The 25,275-nt window shown below is 40.0% G+C and overlaps 1 protein-coding gene across 7 annotated transcripts in view; it reads right to left on the reverse strand.

Annotated features, from left to right (window-relative positions):
* The window catches only part of LOC117962539 (histone-lysine N-methyltransferase NSD3-like), a 45,128-nt gene extending 26,346 nt beyond the window's left edge, over positions 1-18,782 (reverse strand). For 3 of the 7 annotated variants that reach the window (XM_059013785.1, XM_059013784.1, XM_059013780.1), the window contains exons 1-12: positions 18,399-18,782; positions 10,970-11,853; positions 10,375-10,534; positions 9,783-9,937; positions 8,855-9,424; positions 6,859-6,979; positions 6,084-6,184; positions 5,546-5,591; positions 4,421-4,486; positions 3,568-3,698; positions 3,027-3,152; positions 2,771-2,897 (exon numbers count right to left, since the gene is read on the reverse strand). In XM_059013785.1, the coding sequence (XP_058869768.1) occupies positions 2,771-2,897; positions 3,027-3,152; positions 3,568-3,698; positions 4,421-4,486; positions 5,546-5,591; positions 6,084-6,184; positions 6,859-6,979; positions 8,855-9,424; positions 9,783-9,937; positions 10,375-10,534; positions 10,970-11,809 (2,443 nt within the window). In that variant the 5' untranslated portion in view covers positions 11,810-11,853; positions 18,399-18,782. Of the gene's footprint in view, positions 1-2,770; positions 2,898-3,026; positions 3,153-3,567; positions 3,699-4,420; positions 4,487-5,545; positions 5,592-6,083; positions 6,185-6,858; positions 6,980-8,854; positions 9,425-9,782; positions 9,938-10,374; positions 10,535-10,969; positions 11,854-12,221; positions 12,403-18,398 lie in introns of all 7 variants that reach the window. The other 4 variants (XM_059013781.1, XM_059013782.1, XM_059013783.1 and 1 more) reach the window with 4 other exon arrangements.
* Positions 18,783-25,275: the final 6,493 nt, after the last annotated feature.

A 25,275-nucleotide genomic window follows, 5' to 3' on the forward strand; every position in this document is an offset into this window, starting at 1 on the left:
ATTAAAAACGCCAAAAATGTCTTGCGACTGAAGCTCTCTCCAATTTCCCTGCCATCATCAGTGATTTGTGTGGTAACAAGCAGGGACATCCATCACACTGATACTAGGTAAGCGTTTTATTATTGTTTTTAAATTAGCATCAGTACTGTACGTTTTAGTCACCAAGAATTAAGAATTATCTTTGCCACCTTTTCTGTAATGTTATTATCAATAAAAAATACATGATCGCCATTTGCTATCATGGAAGTCCTATGTCATTTCTGAGTGATTGAGGCTAGCACAGAGGCTTCGTTAATTTTAATTAATTAGTAATTACAATAGAATTATGTTGATGTTTCCAACTAGAAACCTGTTTGAGGGACTATTTTTATCCAAAAGTTAATATGATATATATTTTTTCCATTATAATACTGTAACACTTATAATATTATCCATCACACACTCCAAGGCTGGTGCGTTTTGTTGTATCATGTTATCGAACAAACCTTTTTTTCTGTTTTAATTTTATTATGACTGTATCTCAGATGGGGGTATGCGGTGGACTACTTTTCTGGAAAGGGGAATGCAGCTTAAAGATTGAAAACCCCTGTTCTAATGTGATCTGGTACAATGAATGTCCTCTACTCAGTGATACACCAGCGTCACTGTGACACATTTCCCAATATTTTCCCCATGTGACAGTGAGTATTGTAGAGACACCTTGGTTGTATCTACAGCTTTACAGAAATGGTGGTTGGTTCTGAATTATCAAACATACTGACCACCTCACCGAAGAAAATGTCCCCCTAAAATTTAGAGTGGGGGCCACATTGACCCTCAGTCTGTAAGTCCTGGAGCAAACACTGCAGGTGCTTGCAAGAGATATTGGGGGTTCATGTATAGAGGCGGTATGCCTTTAAGAAGAATGGCATTATGGGATATCAGCTGAACACTTGTCAACTGACAGAAATGCTTAAGTGCAGAGGTGCTGGATTATTACACTCTGGTTTCATGCAACAGTTATGCTGGTGACCAAACGTGTGAGTACTGTTGTGTAAAAAAAAAAAAAAAAAAAAAAAAAAAAAAGGTTAAAATAAAATAGTTGCATTCAAAAAATGTAGAACAGCGAAAAACAAAAATAGGACGTGCATTAACAAAATGCTCTGAAAACTTAAAGAAAACAATTGAAATGAAGCAATAAGCTCAATATTAAGCTAAAAAGGATGTGAAAAGGTTACCGCTTTTTTTGTGAACTCCATTAAACCTACGTTATCTTTCCCCAGTCAAATCATAGAGTGCCTAAATAAGCATGGTAATTTACCATAATAAAAAACAGTAATGAAAAAGAAAATGTAGAACATAAAAAAGAGCAACCAGATGTATTCAACAAAAGACAACACATTATTCAAATTCTATTATATATTTAAGGTAAGGCAAGTTGATTTTTCTGTTAAAAGTGCTCCCGGCTATAATGTTCTGTCGCCCGGCTGTACAGAATTCCTGGGGAGAACCCTGTGTCAGTCATTTGTCTGACCCTGCAGTCTGGCCAGGCGCCTGTGGGCTTGCCTGTAAGCTGCCCGAGAGCTGCGTTGACCTCCGACGCTGTAGCTCTTGGGTGGCTGCATGGGGAGTCTGCAGTGTGTAAAAAAGCGGTCGGCTGACGGCACACGCTCCAGAGGACAGCGTGTGTTCGTCTTCGCCCTCCCGAGTCAGCGCAAGGGTTGTTAGTGGTGAGCTGAGCTTCAAATAATAATTGGCCATTCCAAATTGGGAGAAAATAATAAAAACAACAATTGGCAATGACTAAATTTATAAAAAAAAAAAAAAAAAACAACAACTATGATTTGCAAACACAAGGAATATGACATAGAAAAGAGGCAGTGCACTATAAGTAACCTGGCTTTCACAATTTGATTGGCTGCAGTAAATCTACGCCTTCAGAAGATGTACTGCAAGGTTTGTGTCTAGTATGACAAAAGCCAGAGTGGCACATTTGTGACAGGGTTGTCTACCTTTAAGAGAGTCGATTTTAAAGTGCATGAAAAATCAAGTAATCATTATAACTGTGTGAAACTGATGAAGGCAAAGACTGCCAAACAAGGCACATCAAAAGCGTAACAATTACTACACCCCATAAACACCTCTGATTTTAAAGCTAGAAGTGCTTTTTAGAACAGCTCACGCCCTTGCAAAGCATGCCTGACCATATTCTGATTTTGAATGGATGTGTGACCTGGATGAGGCAAAAGGATTAAATGTGGGGAAAACCTACAGAAATTCTAAACAGGCACTGGGGTGTATACATGCTATTGCAAAGACCCAGCATCCAGCCCAGTTAACCAGAATGGCAACTGCTAAATATTTGTCGGTAATCTCAGACGGTTCTACAGATAGTTCCATTACTGAGGCAGTGATATGCTACATGAAGTATGCTGTCCACACAGACTTTATTCGGGTTCGGAATGTGGGGAAGGCAGATGCAGAAATCCAATCAATGTATCTAGGAATGAGCATTAATATTCATTGTATCTTTTTTTTCTTTCTTCATACAATAAAAAAAAAAATAATCTAAATTTATAAGTGCTCATTTTTTAGGAAAGATAAATGTAAGCATAATAATTTAGGGACCCCCAACAGCTGTTGTTGATTCCGACTCAGGAACTTCACATAAGGACTAGCAAGTTTCAAAAGGTACTAGTCCTATATATATATATTTCACAGATCCATTTTAATGTCATGTCTTATTGTCTCTCTCCAGAGATTTTGTGTAGCATGCAGAGATCATCTTTACCTTTTTTACATTCCATGCATGTAAATTTCCCTTCAGACAGTGTACTCAGTCCCAAGCATTCTAAATGGAATAGTCTGCAGCAATCTCCTTCACATGAAATAAGGGAGTCACCAAATACTTCACAGATCTGACAGAGGAAAAAAAAAGAAAAAGAAAAAACAAGGGAATTGTTTAGAAAGAATACAAAACTGGCTCGCTTGGAACAGCTGAAAACAAGCGCCACTTTTTTCTACTTTATTTTTTTAATTGGTCTTACCTGACAGACAGTGTCCTTTCTGGAAGTGCTTGTACCCTGTCTTGATAAACTGGAATCCACAGACTGGGCATCAGAGGCATCTGCATCAGCAGCGGCAGGGCTATCAGACTGCTTCCCAAAACCAACCTATAATAAAAGCATTCAAAAATAAATGAACACTATTGAAAATGCATTTAAAAGCAAGCTGTTGAATGACTTTGCAATTGATCTCTGAATAGCAAGTACGTGAATAGTGTAAATGCTTAAAACGGTCAGCAATTGTTTAAACAGTGGTCAAAAATACAGAGAATTAAGGTGTAAAGCAGAGTGACAAAGTTTAGAACATAGAGCTGCATGTAACCTTTAATAAAATTGGTCGATTAATCTATTGATCACTGCTTAGGTGTTTGGACCTGCTATTCTATTCAAGAGAAACACAACCCAGTGCAATCAAATACTACTTTAACACTTAATATATACAAATAAAGAGATTTAACAGAACAATGGAAAAGCTCCTTCCTACAATTCAAAGACTCAACACCACCTTCAGTTGCTCACCCACCTGTGAGTCATTTAGTCCTCTTGAATCAGAGTCAGATGTGTCTCTGTACTGGGAGCTAGCCATTTCCACATCAGTAGAAGCCCGACTTCGTTTCTTTAGAGGTTTGCAAGAATCTGAAATCTCACTAGCACCTAAAACAATAACCAAGCAAAGAAGACCTGTAAAATCAGTCAATTGCATTTTCTCTATGCACAACAAATCTCTACTCTCAGCTTCCAGAGCTACTGTTATAAATAAGAATAGGCTGGAATTTGTTGAAACACTATTACATTTTGCTTACCTGAAAAAGGGACTTTCCGCTACAGCAGATGCTAAACTGAATGCAACGAATATCCAGCTGGTAATGTCTTTACTAAGTCTGTTGAATAAACTCTAAAATGACTTCATTTTATTCTGTTCTTGTCCGAATCAGTTTTGTAAAATATAAAATATGACTACATATATATATAAATTATAATGTTACACTCAATCAGAGATTTCTGACATTGACCGAAAAAAATAACCATTTCGCGATTTGAACATGACCAAAATTAAAAAAGAACTAAATGAAATGTTTTTTCAGTGTTTGAGTAAATTATTTTGCTCAAATTGCGAAGTGTAAAATACAGACTAAGAAAAGATTGAAGCAGAAGACAAAAACATCTGCATCAGTCTTTGTATGAAACGATTTAAACAAATTGCAAATTAGAAAATGACACATCAACAAAGAGTGAATTGGAGAAAATAGAAAGTGCCAAGCTATTTACACATTGCGAAATGAACAGCAAAACAACAAAACATAAAAGCAAAAACAGTTTCTTCAGTCTTTGTGCAGTTGTGTTAATATTTGTTTATTAGGAGACTTAAGACTTACCTTTGTTAATGCGTTGACAGTTCCTGTGGACATTTTGAAAATGCTGCTGCATCGATCCCCAGGGTCCTAGCGTTTTACAAAACATTGCAGCCATAAACGCTTTATTCTTTACAATGAAATATCGTTCACGTGTTTTGTAATGTGTAGCTCGTAATTGCAAGAACTGCACAGGCAATAACTAGCAGTATAGCCAATATAGCCTACAGTATAGTCTATTGCACAGTATATAGCCTACTGTATAGCATATTGCACATTAATAGCCTAGTGTGTAGCCTATCGATTACTTTTTTTTCCCCTTGCCTGCGTAGCCTACTGTAGCCAATACTGTATGCACTTTTTTTTTTTTAATTTATAGTATAAACCCATTTTATTTTCAATTTCGTGTTACCTTCTTACAGAGTTTTGGTTGTAAGCCTATAGAATGACTTCAGAAACATTTTGTGCAGAAGTAAAAGCAGCGCTGAAGGTATAGACCCTTTGCCAGCCGACAAATGCAATGGCATAGGCTACAACAAGACATTAGCTGTACCCAAATGTAGACAAAAAAGTGCACTGCATGCAGGTATGTGATTTAGGACCACACTTTTGCTTCTCTGATAACAAGTTGTGCTGTTGTGATTGCAAACACCATTTCCTTTATGTATTTATGTTACCTTGTTTCAATTATATCAGTGATGCAGTTATGTCCATTTCTTTATCCACATTGTATAGTAGCCTATGCTTTTACATGCTTTGTATGACTATAGGCTGCATAATCACATTTATTTGGAGCGATGCAGCTTTCTATTTTCTCCTATTCGCTCTTTGTTGGTGTGTCATTTTCTAATTCGCAATTTGTTTAAATCGCTTCATACAAAGACTGATGCAGATGTTTTTGTCTTCTGCTTCGATCTTTTCTTAGCCTGTATTGTACACTTCGCAATTTGAGCAAAATTATTTACACGAACACCGAAAAAACATTCCATGCCATCTCTGCTTCTCTAGTCTCATGGCCCTGCAGTGATTTATAATTTTTGCATCAGTAAATCAACATTGGTCTACAAGTTCAGATTTTCAAGGTTACACCTTGTCTCAGTGAAGCTAACCTCAAGAGCTGCCAGTTAAATAAAAAAATATACAAAATACCTTTTTGTGATCCAGTTTTCACTGTTGTTTGGGGGACAGTTTCTGCCTACAGGGAAAATGTAGAATTAGTAAAGTAATAAAAAAATAAAACAGTTAAGAATCTATTTTTATGTTGGATCACGTTTGCTACTTTAATAATGGTGCTCACGTAATTTTCAAATTATATGAAATTAAAATAGACAATATACTGTGCAGCAGCAGTGTGGAGTAGTGGTTAGGGCTCTGGACTCTTGACCGGAGGGTTGTGGGTTCAATCCCAGGTGGGGGACACTGCTGCTGTACCCTTGAGCAAGGTACTTTACCTAGATTGCTCCAGTAAAAACCCAGCTGTATAAATGGGTAATTGTATGTAAAAATAATGTGTAAAAAATAATGTAATTGTATGTGAAAATAATGTGATATCCTGTAACAATTGTAAGTCACCCTAGATAAGGGCATCTGCTAAGAAATAATAATATTATACTCTGAAATGCACATCACAACTCAGTTAAAAAGAATGGTATGGATTGACAGAGTAGTACAAGTTGATGTGATTTACCTGTTCTTTTTTGACCTTTTTCTTTGGCACTGGTTCTGTAGATTTTTCTGACTCTGAGCGACTTCGCACTGATCTCCTCTGTGACTTCCTTTCTAAGGAACCTGGAGGCACATCAGAAATTACTGCAGTCAGCTACATCTTATTAATGTCCATTAAAATCAAAACGAGGGATTCAAGCTGCTCCCAATGACACTGATTTGAAGACATAAAATCTAGTTAATCTTGTATTTATGTCCTTCTCAAATAAAAGCACCATGCTGAATGAGGGAGGTAATGTGGATGCTTGCAGACAAGGCACTTGGGTAAATACCTTAACAATTCTACAGCAAGGTAGGTTGATAACATACCCAACGCCCTGCCTGCCAGGGATATTCTAGCTACCACATTACAGGTGTCGGTACCGTGAACCAGTAAATCAACATGACCTACCACAACACGTAGAATGGCAGCATAACAAAACCCATGCAGACAAAACCAGACAAGTACTTCCCAAGATATGGCCTTCAACAGTCCGCCACTCAGGTGAAAATAGTGTTTAAAAGCATGCAGCATGCTTTTATTAAATCTGGATAAACAGTTATATAAATATTATGCTTTTAGTCGGTTTCAGTAAAATGAAAAAAAAAAAAAAAAAAAAGGTGAAATGGTGGTGTCTGAATTAGACGCATTATAGATAAATACTCAGAGATTCAGATGGAATTGGTGTTGATTTTTTGTAGCAAGAAAAAAACTAAAATATATATTTAAAAGGTTTCAAGAATGGAAATGGGATTACCTGACAGTGCTTCTGTAATTGCAGGATGTTGTACTGTTGCTTGGTCGTTCCTTCTGCTTGCTGGTGAAATTACAAGCTTCTCTTGTTCCTTCAAACTTGTCTCAGGTTTATTACTTGCTCCCTATATAAGGTGTAAAACGATTCTGTAACAGCTGGCACTGTGGCTGAGCAACACACTGTTCACCAATTCATTATATAACCCAGATTGTCTCAAGTCAATCCGGTTTCATGAAGAGCAATCATTACCCAACAATAGATGCCCTCAAAAAGTAACGGGTATTAGAATACTGAAATCTTGAAAAAATGTCAATACATCTTTTTTTTTTTTTTTTTGTTAAATCAGTTTATAATAGCCTTTGCAGTATGTATACCTGCAATCTGATCATTTCTGTTAAGTGCCCCTGCACTCATCGTAAAACGTTAGTTATTGTGGTCAATTATCTGTGGTAATGACTGGATTTAATGGCTTAATACTACAAGTACTTTGTGCATGACCTTTAACCATGTACAAATGTCTTATACTTAGGGGTCTACTTAAATCACGGTAAATTTACGTATTTTTCTCAGGTAGGTTGCGGAATAAAATCAGGATTTCACAGACATTTCGCTGACCTGTTTAAACATTAAATAAACCTAAGCAGACAGTATTTCAGAACACTATAAAGCCTAAAAATAGTGGTACTTTTACAGATACAAAGGTATCTGGCATACTTTAATAAAGGCAATAATTGCAGCATGTTCATTGTCATGTTATTTGTCCGATCCAATAATTTATTTTATTAGTAGAGTCAAAACAAAGAAAACATGGCTATTCGGGTCTAAAATTCCAACTGCGAAAAAGTAAGCAGCAGGTTGAAGCGAGGTGGCTGTGCTGGATCGTTGTAGTACCGATTTAACTTGCCGACAGGAATACTTTTTGTCTGGGCTGACTTTCCAGTTTGGTTTCTGAAAGCTGTTTATTTTATGTTATGTTCAGCAGCCTTTGGTTTAATGTGTGATTCTGAAGCTAAATAAACGACTGATCATATTTTCTCCAAAGACACATTAAGATATGCAAAACAATTACCTCTATCTGTATGTAAATTTCTTTTGGAAATATCTTGACACGACCAATCACCGAAATATACTTTGCTTTTTTTCCTTTGTCATCCATTTCTACTATTTTACCTCCAATGCTGAAAACTAGATTTTAGCAACCTAAATCAAAACAACACAGCACTGACTTTGTCCCACCCCCTACTGTACAGTACAGGTCACAGAAAAGCAGTACAGACACACTGATAGGCTGATTAAAACTTTGTTATCATTTGAATGTTATTTCTGGACATTTTTTGTTATTAAGATACGTAGTTTGTGTTGCTTGCGTTGTGCAGTAGTTAATTTAAACAAGGTTTCTTTTTTTCCCCTCTCTGTACTTGTTCGGTATGCATTGGCCCCTAAAAGAGGTGAATTTTGCGGTGACCCCTCAATTTCACGTTTTCTGCGAAATTGCAATTTAGGTAGACCCCTACTTATACTACATGATGCCACAAACATATGTGGGTTAACCACAGATGTTACATATATGCAAAAAGAAACACGCTCTAAAACTATATAATGAATACAAAACTGTAGGTAATGTTAAATATCTACAGGACATACTTTCCAGCACATCTACTGCTACATCCTGACTGGTGTCAATATTTAAATCTTAGAAGCAGCTAACTAGAAAAAAACAGGCCACTTCAAAGACAACAAACTGGACATACACCGTGGAATAAACCAAGGGCTAAAATTCCTAGAAAACACAACCAAGAAAGGAAAACAAGACCCACTGCATAGCATTTCAAATTTAACTACGACCACATTCAGGTACATGTGAGCTTATATTAAGCAAAACAGTGAGGCGAAAAACTCTTGAATGGAACAACACCACCGCAATGGGAGTCTACTTTTGTGCAACCCCTTCCAAAATTAAAAAGAAAGAAAAAGAAAAGAAAAACAAGTATTTAGTTACCCTTAGAGAACATACCATCTGGTCCACAAATGTTCCTTCCCTTTTATCTTCAGGGGTCGATGGAACCAGAGAAGAGTGCAGTTCATAGTTCAGTACATCCTGGTTGAGTTTCTTCAGTATTACCGAAGCAGGCAGCAGTTTCCTGGCTGCGGCAGTCTTCCATGGCGTTTTCACGGCAGGCGGGGGCGGGGGTGGGGGTGGGGGTGGGGGCTCTTCCACACTGCTAGTGCTGCACTGCCGCCTTGGTCTCTGCCTCCTTCCCTCTGAGCTAGGCAGTTTGGATGGGGTCTTGGCTGGGGATGGGGCAGCAGAAGCAGCAGTAGCTTGACTGGCCGATTCAGTCCGCGGGCTTGTCACAGTCCAGGATCTACGAGCCCTCCTATTGTCAGCCTTGGCTGCGCTACCAGTCTTTTCCGTCTGGGGCGACGGCGATGTTTCTGGCTGTTTGTCCACATAAATAAAAGTGTAGTTGTCTATCCTCTCCTCCCTGGTCATCTGGAGTGCGTCCTCTGCGTGGCCAATACCCACTTCCCACTGAGCGCGTTCTCTCTGTGGGACTGGTCTGAGGAGCTAGGAGGGAGAAAGCTTAATGAGTCTATACACAAAATCCTTAATAGAACTGTATATCATGAGGAGTTAAAGTGATCTTTGTTTTACCCTTTTTTTTTTTTTTTTTAAACCATTCATGAAGTTTACGAAGCATGTGTTTTAAATAAAATAAATGTTGTGGATACAGCACAGCCTATATTTGTGTAACCCAATTTACAGGCCTACCAGAAGTGCTTAAATACCAAAAAAACTTTAATGTTACAGAGTACAAAGAAAGCCACATTCAAGACATCCAAAAAAATACCCAATGCTATTTTAGTGATTTTTTAAATATATTTTTTATATAATCATATCCCGGTCTCCAATAATGGAAAAATACCTTCTGCCTTTCAGCGTGATTGGAGGTTTGCCTGAGTGTTTCTGCCTGCAAGTGTTCAAACTCATGCTGCCCCTGATACACAAGCACTCTCTTCTCGTGGATCCATGCTCTCTCGGGCACACTTCCAAAAAACTGTACGTGGTATTCCCGGTGACCTGCCAGGGAGAAAGGCTCGTTAATTCTAGCTTATAAATGGGTGATTCAAAAAGAATGTATCATATTAAAAAAAGGCCTGATGTAAGTCTTTGATTCCAGTTAGCTAGGACATGGCAAGACTGTTGATGTGATATTTGCATATCCTGTCTCAACTTTCAGCTTTCTAGGCATGACTGAGAATCGGGTGCTCATTAATGTTATCTCAGATTAGCAGTTACATAAATAACATGCAGAACCCGGTGCTGTATTTTATTGCACTTTACATAACACTAATAATATTCTGCGTGTACCTTACTGTACCTTATATACCACCACCTCGCTTCAACGGTCACAGAATTTGAACAACAAGAAAAAGAAATAAACTTAACATACAATACTTCAGCAATGGTTTCAGCAGTTGAAGTCTGAGAAATAAAAGGACACACAAATAGCATACCTCGTGTGTTTATCCTGGTATGAACCTCCTTCTGGGGATCGCAAGACACCATACAAGGCCACCAGGGATACGTTCCAACCTTAGACCAGACCAAATCTCCAACCTGGTGGTCCAGACAAGTACCAGTGCCTGTTATAACTGTAGGAAAGTGTTTCTGAACCTGAGGACAAACACACAAACACGGAATCAGCTGCAATCGCTTGAATACAAAGCTCCCTCTCTATTTCACTTCTGATTCACCACATCAAAAAAACATTAAATAATGAAAACAATGATTTAGGGAAAGGCCCTTCTACAGTAAAATACAGTACTTGTACAATTTACATTTAACATAGACTAAGTGAATTACCAAATCAGTGAATTATCAAATCGCGAAATTTTTACAAACTCTCTCTCAAAGTCAGCTTGATATACTGTTCCAAACAGTTGCAGTGAGTTAAATGTAAATATTCAACATCCGTCTCCCATAACAAATCACATTCGTTCTGTTTAACAAATGCAAATTTAGGACAGTTCAAATAAAAAGCGGACTGGGTGAAAATAAATTTATTTTTGTAATTTTTTTTATCACTAGAATTGCTTAAAAAGAACTCACTTTGTGTTCCTGCGGTTCAACTTTTGGACATTTGCGATTCCTGTCCGTCTGCTCGTGTTCAGGGCTTTGAACCTGCTCCTGTTCTGGAATCTGCTCTAGAACCGGCTCCTCCTGCCCGTGCAGAGCGTGCTTGCTGCTCTTTTTCCTTTTCTCCTTCTTCCGCTCGTGCTTCCTTCTGGACGCCTCGCTGGCCTGGACCTCATTCAGTAGGTCTCCGCAGAGCGAGGACTCAAACAGTTCCCTCCCGTTCTGGTAGGTTTTGATGATCTTTAACTTGATTTCTGGGGAGATGGTTTTCTTTGGGGTGGTGGGGGGCTGAGACTGGGGTGGGGTGGAGAGGATAGTGGTAAAAGTGGGAAGAGGAGCAGGGGGAGGCGGGGAGGAAGGGAGAAGCAGGGGAGGAGGAGGAAGAACCACATGATGATGAGGGGCGACATGGGGCGGGGAGAGAGGTTTCTCTTGGACCACAGGCAATCTCAACACGGTGTTCTCCGTTGGTAACAAGCAGTGATCAGGGACACCGTAGCTCCGGATAGCACTGTAGCCATTGGCAGAACCATTGGGGAACTGAGAATACATGGGATACTTGGCCTGGGCCTCATAGAGGCTGATGTTGGGCGGGTAGCCATTGGTGACGGAGGGCAGGTCCTCTGTGGTGGAGGGGGGGTAGGAGAAGCCTGACTCCAGGGCATCATAAGCCGACGGCACCCCGTCTTCACCATTGTCACTGACAGCATCGTACACATCGTCTTGCCGGATGTTGGCCGAGTCAATGAGTTGAGGAGGTTGCTGAATTGTGTTTCCCATGATCCCTTGCATGAAAGAGAAGGAGAAATCCATTGTTCTGCTGCAGCATCCTTAACTTTCCCTTTCTCTGACAGGGCCTGGAGGAGCGAGAGAAACACAGACAAAACCAGACATTATAAAACCTTGGAAAGACTTTTGCTATAGATGTTACTGTGGGGAAATAGACCAAGCCCTGCATTGTGCCTGGCTGTGTATATTTGTGGCACTAAAACTTAAAATGTAATAAACCTGTGTTTGATAGGCTCACTGTACTAGGAACAGCAACAGTAGTGTACCTTTTTAACCACTACTTTACAAATGGATATTATTAATTATTATTAATTATTTCTTAGTAGACGCCCTTATCCAGGGCGACTTACAATTGTTACAAGATATCACATTATTTTTACATACAATTACCCATTTATACAGTTGAGTTTTTACTGGAGCAATCTAGGTAAAGTACCTTGCTCAAGGATACAGCAGCAGTGTCTTCCACCTGGGACTGAACCCACGACCCTCCGGTCAAGAGTAAAAGCCATAACCACTACTCCACACTGCTGCCCTATTTGCAACAATTGCTTCTAGTGTGGTTTTAGGTTCAGTGTAAGGACCGCTTCATGCCTCTAGTTACTCGTCATGGACTGCTGCTCGAAATGTTGATGATAAAACAGACATGTGATGCAGTGTATCACTATGGAAAGGAAAGGTTAGGCTGCTGGTTCCAAGGATATTCATACGGAATTCTCAGGTCATTCTCTCAACATCTATAAAGGTTTCAACTTGCAAATTGTTTCTATTGCTGGATTCACAGTACTAGCACCATCACAAGAGGACTAGCAAAACATATAAACAAAAACAGTGCAGCACCAATCACAGCACACAACTGTACTTTTAAGTGTCAGTTTCCTGTAGATGCTATCAGCTACGTATCTTAATGGCTTTTTCTGGGCTTGTACTCAGTCTGTTACACTGTGTACTACAATCATTCCAGCATTTATATCACAATATGAAGGTCACAATACAATATGCAGTGGTACATATGGTGGCCTCGATGGGCCACATTTGTATAAGATCAAATGATAATTAAAGACTGTTATGTTAAGTCAAAAAAATTAAAGGAGATAGTTAAAGTATGTATTCATACCAACGTTAAGCCAAATTAACTCATCATTCAAGAAACTTCATAGTAGCTATGTAGTGCTTTTTTGTCATGTATCACAATACGAATGTCACACATCTCTATTAAAATACAGTATATCCAGTACAGGCAGCGTAACACGTATACACAACGAATTGTCTCACACTTAGTATTTTGTGTCACAATAAAATAAAAATAAAAACACTTGTTTTTCAACTGCTACACAATTTCACGCAGGAGGATAAACACACTTTTCTCAAATTCCTCAATTAGCTGCTGCCTTCAAATCGTTCGTTTTTTGTCAGCTTAACATCCTACATTACCATTGATGGTTTTAATATGACTAATATTCAGAGGCAGGACTACCCCGGACACCACAGAAAGCATGCAAAAAACAAAACAAAACAAGAAAAACAGTAACGGGGCAACAGGTTATTAATTGATTCCATTGATGAGCCCATTAACAACCCTTTGCAAATATAATCACCCTGGGCCATCATTAACTTCACTATGAACGTACCTTTGGGAGAAAGTGGGGGTTCTAACCACACCATTACAGAAATCTACACACAATATAAATATTTAACAAACATGCCCCCGGCCAATTACAGACAAATTCACCAATAACCTTTTAGTTTACCATCGGCAAGTGTGTTTAATAGACAGCTAGTCTTCAGGTGATTTGTAAATGATATGAAAATAAGGGCTTTCTCAGTGTGATCACTATGCTTTATTGTGCAACGACTCCTCACTAATTCACTGCCAGGAACATTTCACTTTTTTTTGCATTTTACAGTCAGAATGAAATACTATTTTAAATGTTTAAATTACTTCCCAGAATGTGTCCCATTAGGAGTTGTTCTCTTAAAGCTGCAGCATCACTCTGTCATGATATGATGCCTTGGTGTTTGTTACTGTAACTGCATTACTTCATAGATTAGATTCTATGCACTCATTTCCATCAGGGACTGGGTCTTCTTTTTTCTAGTTTGCATACATCACCTCCCCCCTCCAATGTAAGACATTTGCCCTGTTCATATGCAAAAACTAATCTGATAATGACAGGCAAACTCAGCATATTTGTTTTCAGATTCAAAAGAATCAATTACAAATGGGTTGTTTACTTGTGCATGTAAATGTAATACAGTAAGTGAAGACGACTTTGTTTCAATCTTACTACATTCATTTACTGCTACAGTACCAGCAAATATTTTCTTGCAAATTTGTTTGCACTACATTTTCACAGTTACTGCATGACTTAATAACAACCTTTACATTTTGAAATTATACTGTTTGATCACTTTAATGTTCAAAATGTACTTCATTATTTTAATTTCCATCATTATAGTTGGATGAATCAAATTAAAATATTTGTTTTGAAGATCTTCCAGTCCAACTGGATGAAAATGCTGTTCAAATAATTTGGGTTTTGTGTCTTTTTGCAGTTTTACACTCTCCTTCATGCAGCACGGGATTGAAACTGTAGATAATACAAAAAGCAGAAGAAACTGTTTTTTGCAACAAAGGAAATTGTGCTAACCCCCCCACTAACCAATAAGGCAATCAAAACTAGCTTGCAAAAATAGAGAACTATGCAATAAAATGATGTTATTTCTAGTAGTGATTTGCTTTGTTAGACTAGTTAGGCTATTCTGTGCCGTGCAGATACTTTAAATTTGAAGCTACATTTACAAACTATAGATCTTTGCATTTTAATACATTTCTACAATTGTACCTTTCTGTCAAGATGAACTAAAATCTGCAGCTGTGAAGCGTTTTGCTCGAGATTCAGTGGAAAATAGGTTTTTGCCTGGCTGTTTCTCCTCCTTTATAATGTATTTTGCTACCATAAAAGGGTGCATTCAAATACAGAACACAGAAACAGAAGTGCATGTACTGTAATTTCTAAAGAACCAATCAGCCAGTGGAAAATCAGCTCTCCATGCCTGAAAACAAATCCCAGATAACACCACTCAGTCATATAGCAAACACCAGCCATTTTACTAATCTGAATGCTGTTGCTAATATGCATTTGTGATGTCTTCATAATAATTACAAATACAAAAACACTTGCTATTGCTAAGACCACAAATAAATATCTGAATACCTGTAACTACAGGACTAATGCAAATCTGAAGCTAAACCATATCACTAATTTTAATACATTTCTCTTTGGGCCGAGTTGGAAATGTACTTGAAAAACACATGAAAATCGACATACAATACAGGAGCTGGACAAAAAATAAAAAATAAAACACCTGCGGCATGTAACACAAACTTGTATAAAAAGGCTGCCTGCCAAATTCTGCAATACAGAAAAGCTGCATTTCTTTTACTGTGGCACTGCAATTCAATTTCAGTGAAAAGGAACAGAGCTGATAGACTTTGATAAAGCAAGCAAACCTGCTCAGATTTCTTACACCAATTACAATGTTTTAAGAGAATTTTAAAAACTTATGAGCAATTCTGGAGAAGAGACTCCACTGCCGATTTCTACACCAAATTCACTGATGGATTTAGAGGAAATTATAAATAAATGGCAAGAATATCACTTAAAACATGTATTTATAAACTAAGACCGCTTTTATTGACCATAAACACATTATTGAAATACATACGAGACACTGACATCTCTATGAAACCTCTTTAATTTTTTTTTTTATTTGCTACTTTACATACATTGAAAATTCTGCTCCCTGCCTTGCTATAAAGTAAAAACAACATATTGACTCTAGATGTAAAAGACTATAACGTCAAGATGCAAAGCTACAATGAGCTAGTGACATTTGCTATGCAATGGCATTGCTGATATACTGAGTAATATTTTAAGCTGCATCCCCCTGGTGTAAATCAGATCACAACAGACAAGAAAGCAGGTCTGACAGGCTTTGATAAGGGATTGTCACAAACCAGTGCCATCCCTGGCCATCCATTTTGACAGTGTTGGCACGAAGGCTGCAATTTGATGTTTAATAGATTAAAACAAGGGTGGACAACCCAATGCCCGGAGGCCCCCCCAAAAGGTCAGCTTACAGCCTCAACATACTATATTCAAACCTCTTGCATTGTGTACTGCAAGGAACCACGAGTGTGTACTTTTGCATGAGTGTTGAGGGCTGCACATGGAGTATACATGTAAACCTTTTGTGGAAATGGTTATTTACTATTTAAAGAAGTATATACCATTTTCATATTTGCATTCATATTTAGGCAATATCATACTATTTTATGATTTCAAATGTATCAAGAGTCTCATGTTTAGTAAAATTCCATCCCATTTTTTTTTTTCCTTACTGGGAAAAAAAAGGCTGATGCAGCATGTACCAAACTTCATTAAGCACTAAAATACATACTGTAGCAATTCCCAATACAGTAAATTGTTTTAGAACTACAGGATATAGAGAAACTGCAGACATTGGCTAAAATGTGCATTTCAAGAGTACAAAACCAAAATCCTGGGATAAACACACCCAGTAAAGGCAGAAATAATAGGATTTGTACACTTATGAGCTAACGCCAGTCACCTTTCAACTACTCCTTTTGGGTCAGTTGTTGAATTCAGTGGCGAAAAGCAGAAGTCTATTGCCACATATCGTTTTGGTGCTGGGCGTTACGCATTAAATTGACTCCTGAAACAACTTTCTTTTCTTTCTCCACAAGCAAGAGATAATAAATCCAGCTACAAGTCAATATATCACTTTCTAATGAAAAACAATGTGGCTCTCAAACCTAAACTGGAAACAACCAGATCCTTCTACAGATTTTTTTTTTTTTCTGCCACTTGTCATAATTGTGGAGACCCGCATGAGACCACTTGAACTTGATTAACATTGAATTTGGCAATAGCCTTTATTATGCTTTCTATTCCAGCAAAAAAAGACATATGTTTTAAATCAGTAGGGTAAACAAGACACAAATAATTCAGACCAAGAAGAGAATCACTCCAGCAACAAAGCACAATTAGTTGGACACCTTCCCCACCCCCATTTTACTGTCTAAGATTCCTCTACTCCCTTTACTTTGTCTGTCTCACCACCATGCTAGTGGCACATGGACCTTTTAGTGTAACACAAAATTGCTTTTGTAACCCCCCACCCCCCGACAAAATATAACATTAGAAATGTACTGCATAATATGCATTATATATTAGAACTGCTTGAAAGACTAATACAATAGTTTAAATAAAATGTAAAAGATTAAGCAGTCACAGATGTTTTTTATTAAAACACAGTGAACCTTAAATATACAGTAAGGCAGATTGTGAGAATGTTAACTTATAGTACAAAAAAAAAGTAGAAATGAGTTAACCTACAGACAGCTAGTTCGACTTTAAACACACAGCCTGATACTAAACATAGGGTCACAGACTGAGTACCTTAAAAATGTAAAGACGAATATAAAATAAAGTGTTAAATCTGGTTTCAAAATTATGTTTTTTCACATGAAAGGAATTCAATTCAAATGTGCTTACAAACAAGCTGGAAATAATCTTACACCTTCTCCCAGTCAATTGAAAATATTCTGCATTATTTTAATCAAGACCTGTAATTGTGTAAACAATAATTTGGCTGCATTGATCTAGTTCAGGAAGGGATACTTTGTAATCCAAACATTTTAAATGAAAGTAACCATTATATGCATTTTTAATGAAAGTATACATCCTATCTATTTTAATGACACAATAAAACTTACTACTAAAATCTTACAGTAACAAGTAAACAACCTATTTATTTTACCCTTTTGGTAAAATAAAATAATTTGTTTATCATCACATGTCGAACATCTATCTGTCTGTCAAGGGTTTTCTGAAAAGGGTCAATTTATATGACAAACTCGCAATCCTAGAAACAGACACCCAATAAGCATCATTAAGATCTGTATCAAATGCAAAATAGCTCTATTTAAATTTACGTACGATCAGTGCTTGGCCAAATAAACAAATGTGAACACAAATGGACGTCAGATTTGGGTATCTACGGGTTACCTGCAGAGTGCAGATTGATTTGTATTTAAGATTAAAACCGGATTGTTTTTAGAATAGATGGATTATGAAATAGATCTAATGTGCTGTACAAATCACCAAGAAACGTAGATACCAAGAACAACAAGACACAATACACCGATGTGAATTAGATGCACCTATCCATCACCTACTTGGTCCATATAGTACAAATTACCTTCATGTATTTAATTGATCACGTGCAAGTCCCCGAGCTTATATTTTCCGACGAATAAGCGATATTTAAATGACCCCGTTAAGCATTTAAATCTCTGCAAGGCGAAGTAAAATGTGGAAGAATGAAACGAAAAAAAAAAAAAACAGGCAAAAGCGGCAGCAAGCAACATGGCTGCCGTTGCCCCTTTAAATCAAATTGGCCATATAATACTTCGATCACCCGAAACAGGCTAAACATCTAACTAATGCTTAACAACAAATACTTAAAATGCCAGATACAAGAACGCAATTAAATAAGATGAGAATCAGAAAAAAAATGCAAGTACCTTCAACGTGTTCCATTCTAAACAAATACCCCCAATGTTTGAGCTTCCTGGTGCAATATTAAAACAGAATACAGCCTAGGCAACAAAAGAGATGGATGCTACAGTGCAGGCCTCTTCGCCGTCTAACTCAATTTATTATTATAATTAGGGACAATTTTCAGTCAATTCTTGGTTCCATTGTTGCTTGGGTGGCCGTAGACTGGTTAGAGGGTCGCTTTTTGCGGGTAGTTGGAGAAGAATTTGGTTAAATCTGCTTTCTACGTATATTTTATAATACTGCCTCTCTCTCCCTCTAGCTGTAACAAAAGCGCCCTGCTCCAGGCCCTGTCTCCCTGCTCAGCGCCAAAACCAGTGCCGCGCGATTGGCCGAAGTGATTCTGCAGAGAGCATACCGGGAAATGTAGTCTTTTCGCTAATAATAACACTAATAATAAAATAGCAGATTATTTTACTTTAATTTACAAACGAATTATATGTTCCGACCATAAAAGGATAACAGCTGTCATTCCCATTATATAGTAACGGATAATTACATAAGGGTGGTTTGTGGTTAGTTTGACAGTACAATTATTTATTGTAGGTTCGTTTCGAGATAAAGAATAATACAGTAGTAATAATAATTTAAAAAAAAACAACACAAATATCTAAAGATTTTTGAACATAATGTACTGAATATTGCCCTTTTGCTATTTCTGCTTTAATATACGCTATAACACGTGGGAGCGGGTTCGGTCGTTAAATCGTATAATAATAATAATAATAATAATAATAATAATAATAATAATAATAATAATAATAATAATAATAATAATAATAATAATAATTCGTGTTTGGGCTTGGCATTTCCCGCCACTGTTTTCATGGCCTCTTTTGCCTATAGATACACAAATTCAACACTGCCCCCCTCCACCACGTACACGGTATACTGAGCACTAGCACGTACATGTTGAAAATGCGGTATAGATGGGGCTTTGTGGGCTCACACTGCATATTAAAAAAAAAGAATGCTTGCTGTCTTACTGGTGTGTGTGTGTGTGTGTGTGTGTGTGTGTGTGTGTGTGTGTGTGTGTGTGTGTGTGTGTGTAATTAGCATTTACTATTTGTAATATATCTCTGATTGTATCTCATGTAGCTATGATTAAGTTTTATTTTACTAAAACATAAAATAAAATTAAAAAATATAAACAAAAGATACTGCCAGCAACCAGAACCTGTATTTATTTATTTTTTTATCATGCTTTATCCTTGGTTCATGAAATTCTGCACATTAGATAACATAGCCTCCTATACAGTGCAAGCTGTAATGCAATGCTAAATCCTGTACTGCTGGCAAAAAGGCACCCGGTGTGGTGTTATTTTGGGGTACGCGTTAGAAAGTGGTACACCTTGCTTGCCCGGGCATGCGCAAATGATTTTAGCTCAGAAAACATGGAAATGCCCATCTGAAGGGGGTACTGTGTACTGAGTTTGGCCCTTAAAGTTATTTTTAATATATATATATATATATATATATTTACAATTTAGCAAATGTATGTGACTTTAACTGCTGAGTAACAAATTGAGTAACAAATTGGTTTATCTAAAATTGTAAACATATACGATTTTGTGAGTGAACTACACTTTGTCTTGTTCGTAGTGATTTGTGCGTAGTCAATCACAGCATGGACAGCGTACCACTTTCTGACAAGGTACCACTTTCTGACGGGTTACCATTTTCTGTCCCTACACCGGTACTCCTATATATTTATATCAACAGGGTGTTGTTCTTTTTTAAGTGTTAGGAGGTAGCGTAGGCACATCATAAGTCATATGAAGCATGTGATGTGTCAGATGATCAACTATGAAGTATTAAAGGCCTGGAGCTCTTAGCTGTGTGGCTATTATTAAATGAGTATATGAAACAAGTCAACTTGCATTGCTTTTGAGGCAGCTGGTCGTGAATTTCAGGCATTTCATAAACAGACTTGGATACGGAAGCAACTGCAACTGAAACCCAACCACCATCCTTGTAAACATCAGTCAGATCTGCAATCTTAGTCAGTCGTGTAAATAACAGTTAAATCACACAAATGAATATACAGTACTCTGTATTTCTGTGAAAGATCTAGCAGCAGCAGCCACGCTTGCTTGTATTCTCTTTATGACACTAATGAACACTGCCCTCTTGTGGAAGCAAACACAAAAAACTAGCTAAGGCCAGGAACGTTACTGGAGAGCTAACTTCCTCAGACCACAAACCATTTGGTCCCTCTGTCCACTACAAAAGCAATAATTTGCTTTTTAAAAATATGGCTTCTTATTCAAACACAGCTTTTTTTAAAATATCAGGTTATATATGTTTAACATCTTAACGCTTCCAGTCCATATTTATGCTTGCTCCCCCTACACCTTTATTTATATATATATATATATCATCATCATATTCATCCTTTTTCTATCCACTGCTGGAGGAAGGCCTCCCCAAGATTCTTCTACAAAAGCCTGTCTGCTGTGTCCCACATCCACGTTGCTCCGGCGCGTTTCCTAATTTCATCTTGCCATCTTCCTGGAGGTCGTCTTCTTCATTTTATATCTTTTGGGATCCAGTCTAGTATTTCCTTGGTCCAGCGATGGTCTGTTCTTCTTGCTACATCATGTCCAGCCCACTGTCATTTCAGTTTTTTTGCTGTTATTATTTGTTTATTTAGCAGACACCTTTTCCAAGGTGACTTACAGAGACTAGGGTGTGTGAACTATGCATCAGCTGCAGAGTCACTTACAATTACGTCTCACCGGAAAGACGGAGCACAAGGAGGTTAAGTGACTTGCTCAGGGTCACACAATGAGTCAGTGGCTGAGGTGGGATTTGAACCGGGGACCTCCCGGTTACAAGCCTGTTTCTTTAACCACTGGACCACACAGCCTCCTGTATAATAACATTGCACACTTTTGTTTGCGCTTATCCATTCCTTCCTTTTCCTGTCTCTTCTTGTTATCCCAGCATGCATCTTTCCATACTCCATTGAGTCGTTTGTAATTTTTGAGTCGTTTTTGCATTGAGGGTCCAGGTTTCGCATCCTTAAGTTAGCACTGGCAGCACGCACCTCTGCAGCTTGCTGCATGTTCCTTTCTTAATTTTCCTCTACTTTTGTAGCTAAAAAAAAAGAGAAGGTAGAACCAGCCTCGCTCTGCAGCCGCTGTTGACTCAAGGGCTCTGGGCGACCTTGGCACGCCCACTCGGTGTGCGTGGCCTAGCGCCCTAACAGGTTGTCGATTATTGTTTTTTACTACTTAACATAAAAAAAACCACTCCAGCTTGCTGTCGAGTGTCTCTGTACTACTGCCTTGAAGTTTAAAATAAATAAACGACAACCACCCGCTTCATCCATTAGGCCTTGGCCTTATTGTTGAGCAGACCGCGCGCATTACCACTCACCCATAAAGTGGTGTGTTTGTGTGAGAACAGGTGTGTTTTCTTTCTTTTTCTGTCTGTTCTTCTCCCTTCTCCAGGTCCGTGACAGTACTGCCCCACTGCAAGCTACGTGCTGCTCCAGTTGAGGGCTCCACGCGGTCCGGATGCCATCTTGGGTGCTCCACTCCACTGCAAGCTTCACGCTGCAATGGTTGTGTGACTGCACTGCAAATGTCTGCAGGCTATGCTCCACACCGTTGCAAGCTGGTTGTGTGACTGCAAGCAGCCCAGACACAGACAAGCAGCCCAGTACTTTGGTGCTTTCCCCTAATTACTTGGTGTTCATTGCTTTGGCACCCCGGTGTCTAGGCCTTGACGCCAGCGGTATCCTCGAGTCATCATGCCTCTGTGCCTCGGTGCCTTCGGTGTTCAAGCGCTTACTGACATCGGTGGCTTTGTGCCTCTGTGCTTCGACATCCTCAGTGTCTCGAGAGCTACACGCCTCGGTGTTCGACGCCTCGAGGCTTTTCAAGCCCTGCGCTTCGACGCCCTCGGGGGCCTTGGTGACCCGACGCGCCACAAACTCTGTGCCTCGGTGCTTCAGAATCCTTGGTACCTCGAGAGCTACACGCCTCGGCGTTTCGAAGCCTCAAGGTTTTTCCAGCCCTGTGCACATTCACTGCCGCTCTAGCCCAAGACCTCGGTACCTCGGTGCTTTGACACCCTCCGTACCTCGAGGTTGATACGCCTCAGCTCTTCGACGTCCTTGAGGCTTTTCAGAATTGTGCATTGCGCCCTTGGTGGCCTCGGTGCCCCTGCACTCCATAGCGCCGGTGCTTCGACACCCTCGGCACCTCGAGGACTGTATGCCTCAGTGCTTTGACGCTTCGAGGTCTTTCTAGCCTTCCACTCCAGTGCCCTCGAGACCCTCGGACCCCTGGTGCTCCATAGCCTTGGTACCTCGGTGCTTTGACACCATCTGTGCCTCGAGGACTCGCCGCCTCGGCGCTTCGACGCCTGTGGTGCTTCACCCAGCACACTCGATCCCCTCAGGGTTTCTTGGTGCCTCAGTGATAAACAAATTAAATGTCGAATTTCCACCCATGCACATCCTGCAGGTGGAAATTGCCCCCGCAGGACAAACACACCCTGTGTGTGAGGTGCCTGGGCATTGAGCACGCGTCTGCTCCCTTGGCAGACAGGTCATCCTGCTCTTTTTGCGCCGGGTCCAAGGAGAAAAAATAATGGTGCTGTTCTCGGACGAGAACCTTGCAGCCAGCCTAGGAGAGCCGTCATTGGTCTCGGGATCCCAGGCCTCTCCTCCCCACCCTCCAAGCCCAACGCAAAGTATTTCCTGTGCGCAGGCTTCACAGCATCCCTGCAATCGCTCTAGATCTCCCTCAAGGGCAGGACAGGCGGGGGATATTGCCGATCTAAAGGACCAAATGGCCCAGATACTCGAACACTTAAGCAGGCAGCAGGTCCCCCCTGCGCCTGCCCCAGCTCCACCATCACATGCCCCAGATCATACCCCGGCTTCGCCAGTGGTTGCTGCAGAGGTTGATCAGCAGGACGTGGTGAAAAGCGAGGAGGAACAGGATGCGCTCTCCCTAGCGGCTTCCTGGGATGAGGAGTCCTTCTTGCGGACTCAGGTAATGGTCCCCAGCTCCGAGCTTGCTTCGGAACCTGAGATGGAGAGGGCCGCCAACTTCCTCCTGGTACCCTGGAACGCAAGTTCTGAGCAGCTCAGGTCTGTCTTCAGACCAGCGCAGACTTCGACGGCTCAGCCTTTTCCAGCGTTCCCGGACTTCCTGGAGGAGGTCAAATCCTCTTGGCAACACCCGGCCTCAGCGCTCAGAGTGTCCAAGAGCGCTGCTGCACTTGACTCCACGGAGGGAGCGGAGGCGGTAGGGTTCGCAAAGTTCTCCCCGGTGGACTCCACCATAGCGGTCTTAGTGCGAGCTCCCCCAGTGGGAGGCCCGTCCAAGCACTGTACACCTATAAATGGAAATATTTTAAAAACTGGTGCATAGTCGGTGGCTATGATCCCATGTATTGCCCTATAGCAGTTATATTACAGTTTCTGCAAGATCTCCTAGAGGCGGGTAAATCCCTCTCTACGTTGAAAGTGTACCTAGCAGCCATATCTACTTGCCATGTTCCCGACCCGTTTTCTAAAGGCTGCTCTGTGGTTACGTCCTCCTATAAAGGACGTTCTCCCCGAATGGAGTCTAGACGTGGTACTGGAGGCCCTCGCAAAGGCTCCATTTGAGCCCATAGATACCATAGAGCTGAAATATCTCTCTATGAAGACAGCCTTTCTGTTAACTATCACCTCCGCTAAGTGGGTCAGTGAGCTACAGGCACTGTCCGTGCACAGTTCCTGTATGTGCGTCAGTCTGACCAGCTCTTTGTTTGTCATGGCGAACGGACCCGAGGACACGGTTTCTACTGCGTATACTAATGCCGGCCTGCCCCCACCTGGGAGGGTGGCCGTGCACTCTACCAGAGGTGTGGCTACATCATGGGCCCTCTTCAGAGGTGCCTTGTTGACCAATATATGTACTGCGGCTAGCTGGACTACCCTGCATACATTTACCAGGTTCTACCGACTTAATGTCGTAGATCCCTCTATGCCTTTAACAGGCACCAGGGCCCTTGAGGTTGCACGCTCACACCACCAACACTAGATGGCGGTAGCCAGATGTCCCTCAGATGTTGTCCTCTCATTCTCCCTCACGACGGCTCTGGTATACGTTCCCAAAAGTATCATTGGCGGTCATCTTCGAATTGAAAGGGAACGATAGGTGACGGATGTAACCCCGGTTCCCTGAAAGAGAAGATGACCGCCAGCCTTGTGAGGTCGCATCACTCGCATTCGTGGGTTCAATGCAAAAAAGACGTCTCCGCGCAGTGACTATTTATTATCTTGGTGAGGCGGGAACGAGGACATCACTCCGCGGAGGGGACTATCGGCAGCTTTGATATAAAATGCTCAGCGGATTCCTGACAAGCAGGCATATCCCAAAAGTATAGTTGGCGGTCATCTTCTCTTTCAGGGAACCGGGGTTACGTATCGTTTTCAAGCATACTATTCACATCATATACGACTGTTGAAAAATGGTATCCTCAAAGATGGATGTATAATATTTTGTTGGTAAAATGAAGAGCAAATGTACCACAGGGCTGTCCTTCATTGGTAGTAACTGGATAATATTTGGGGTCTCGCTCACTGCATTCATTGCAATCGGGTGCATATTTGAAGAGGATATAACATTGTATTTACTTGGGAGACGACTTACTCAAAACCATGCATGCTTTTAGAATCAACAGAGAAGGCTTAACTGTTGTTTATTAAAATGGCATCTTTCTGTATTTTACGTATATGTAAAGAAATAGATTTAATAAGCAAGGCGTCTCGATAAGGCTTGTATTTGCCTATATCAATTACTGTAGTACTGTACTGTGGAGCTCTGACTAACCATT

This window comes from Acipenser ruthenus, chromosome 46 (genome assembly GCF_902713425.1).
Source record: "Acipenser ruthenus chromosome 46, fAciRut3.2 maternal haplotype, whole genome shotgun sequence".
Lineage (NCBI taxonomy): Eukaryota > Metazoa > Chordata > Actinopteri > Acipenseriformes > Acipenseridae > Acipenser > Acipenser ruthenus.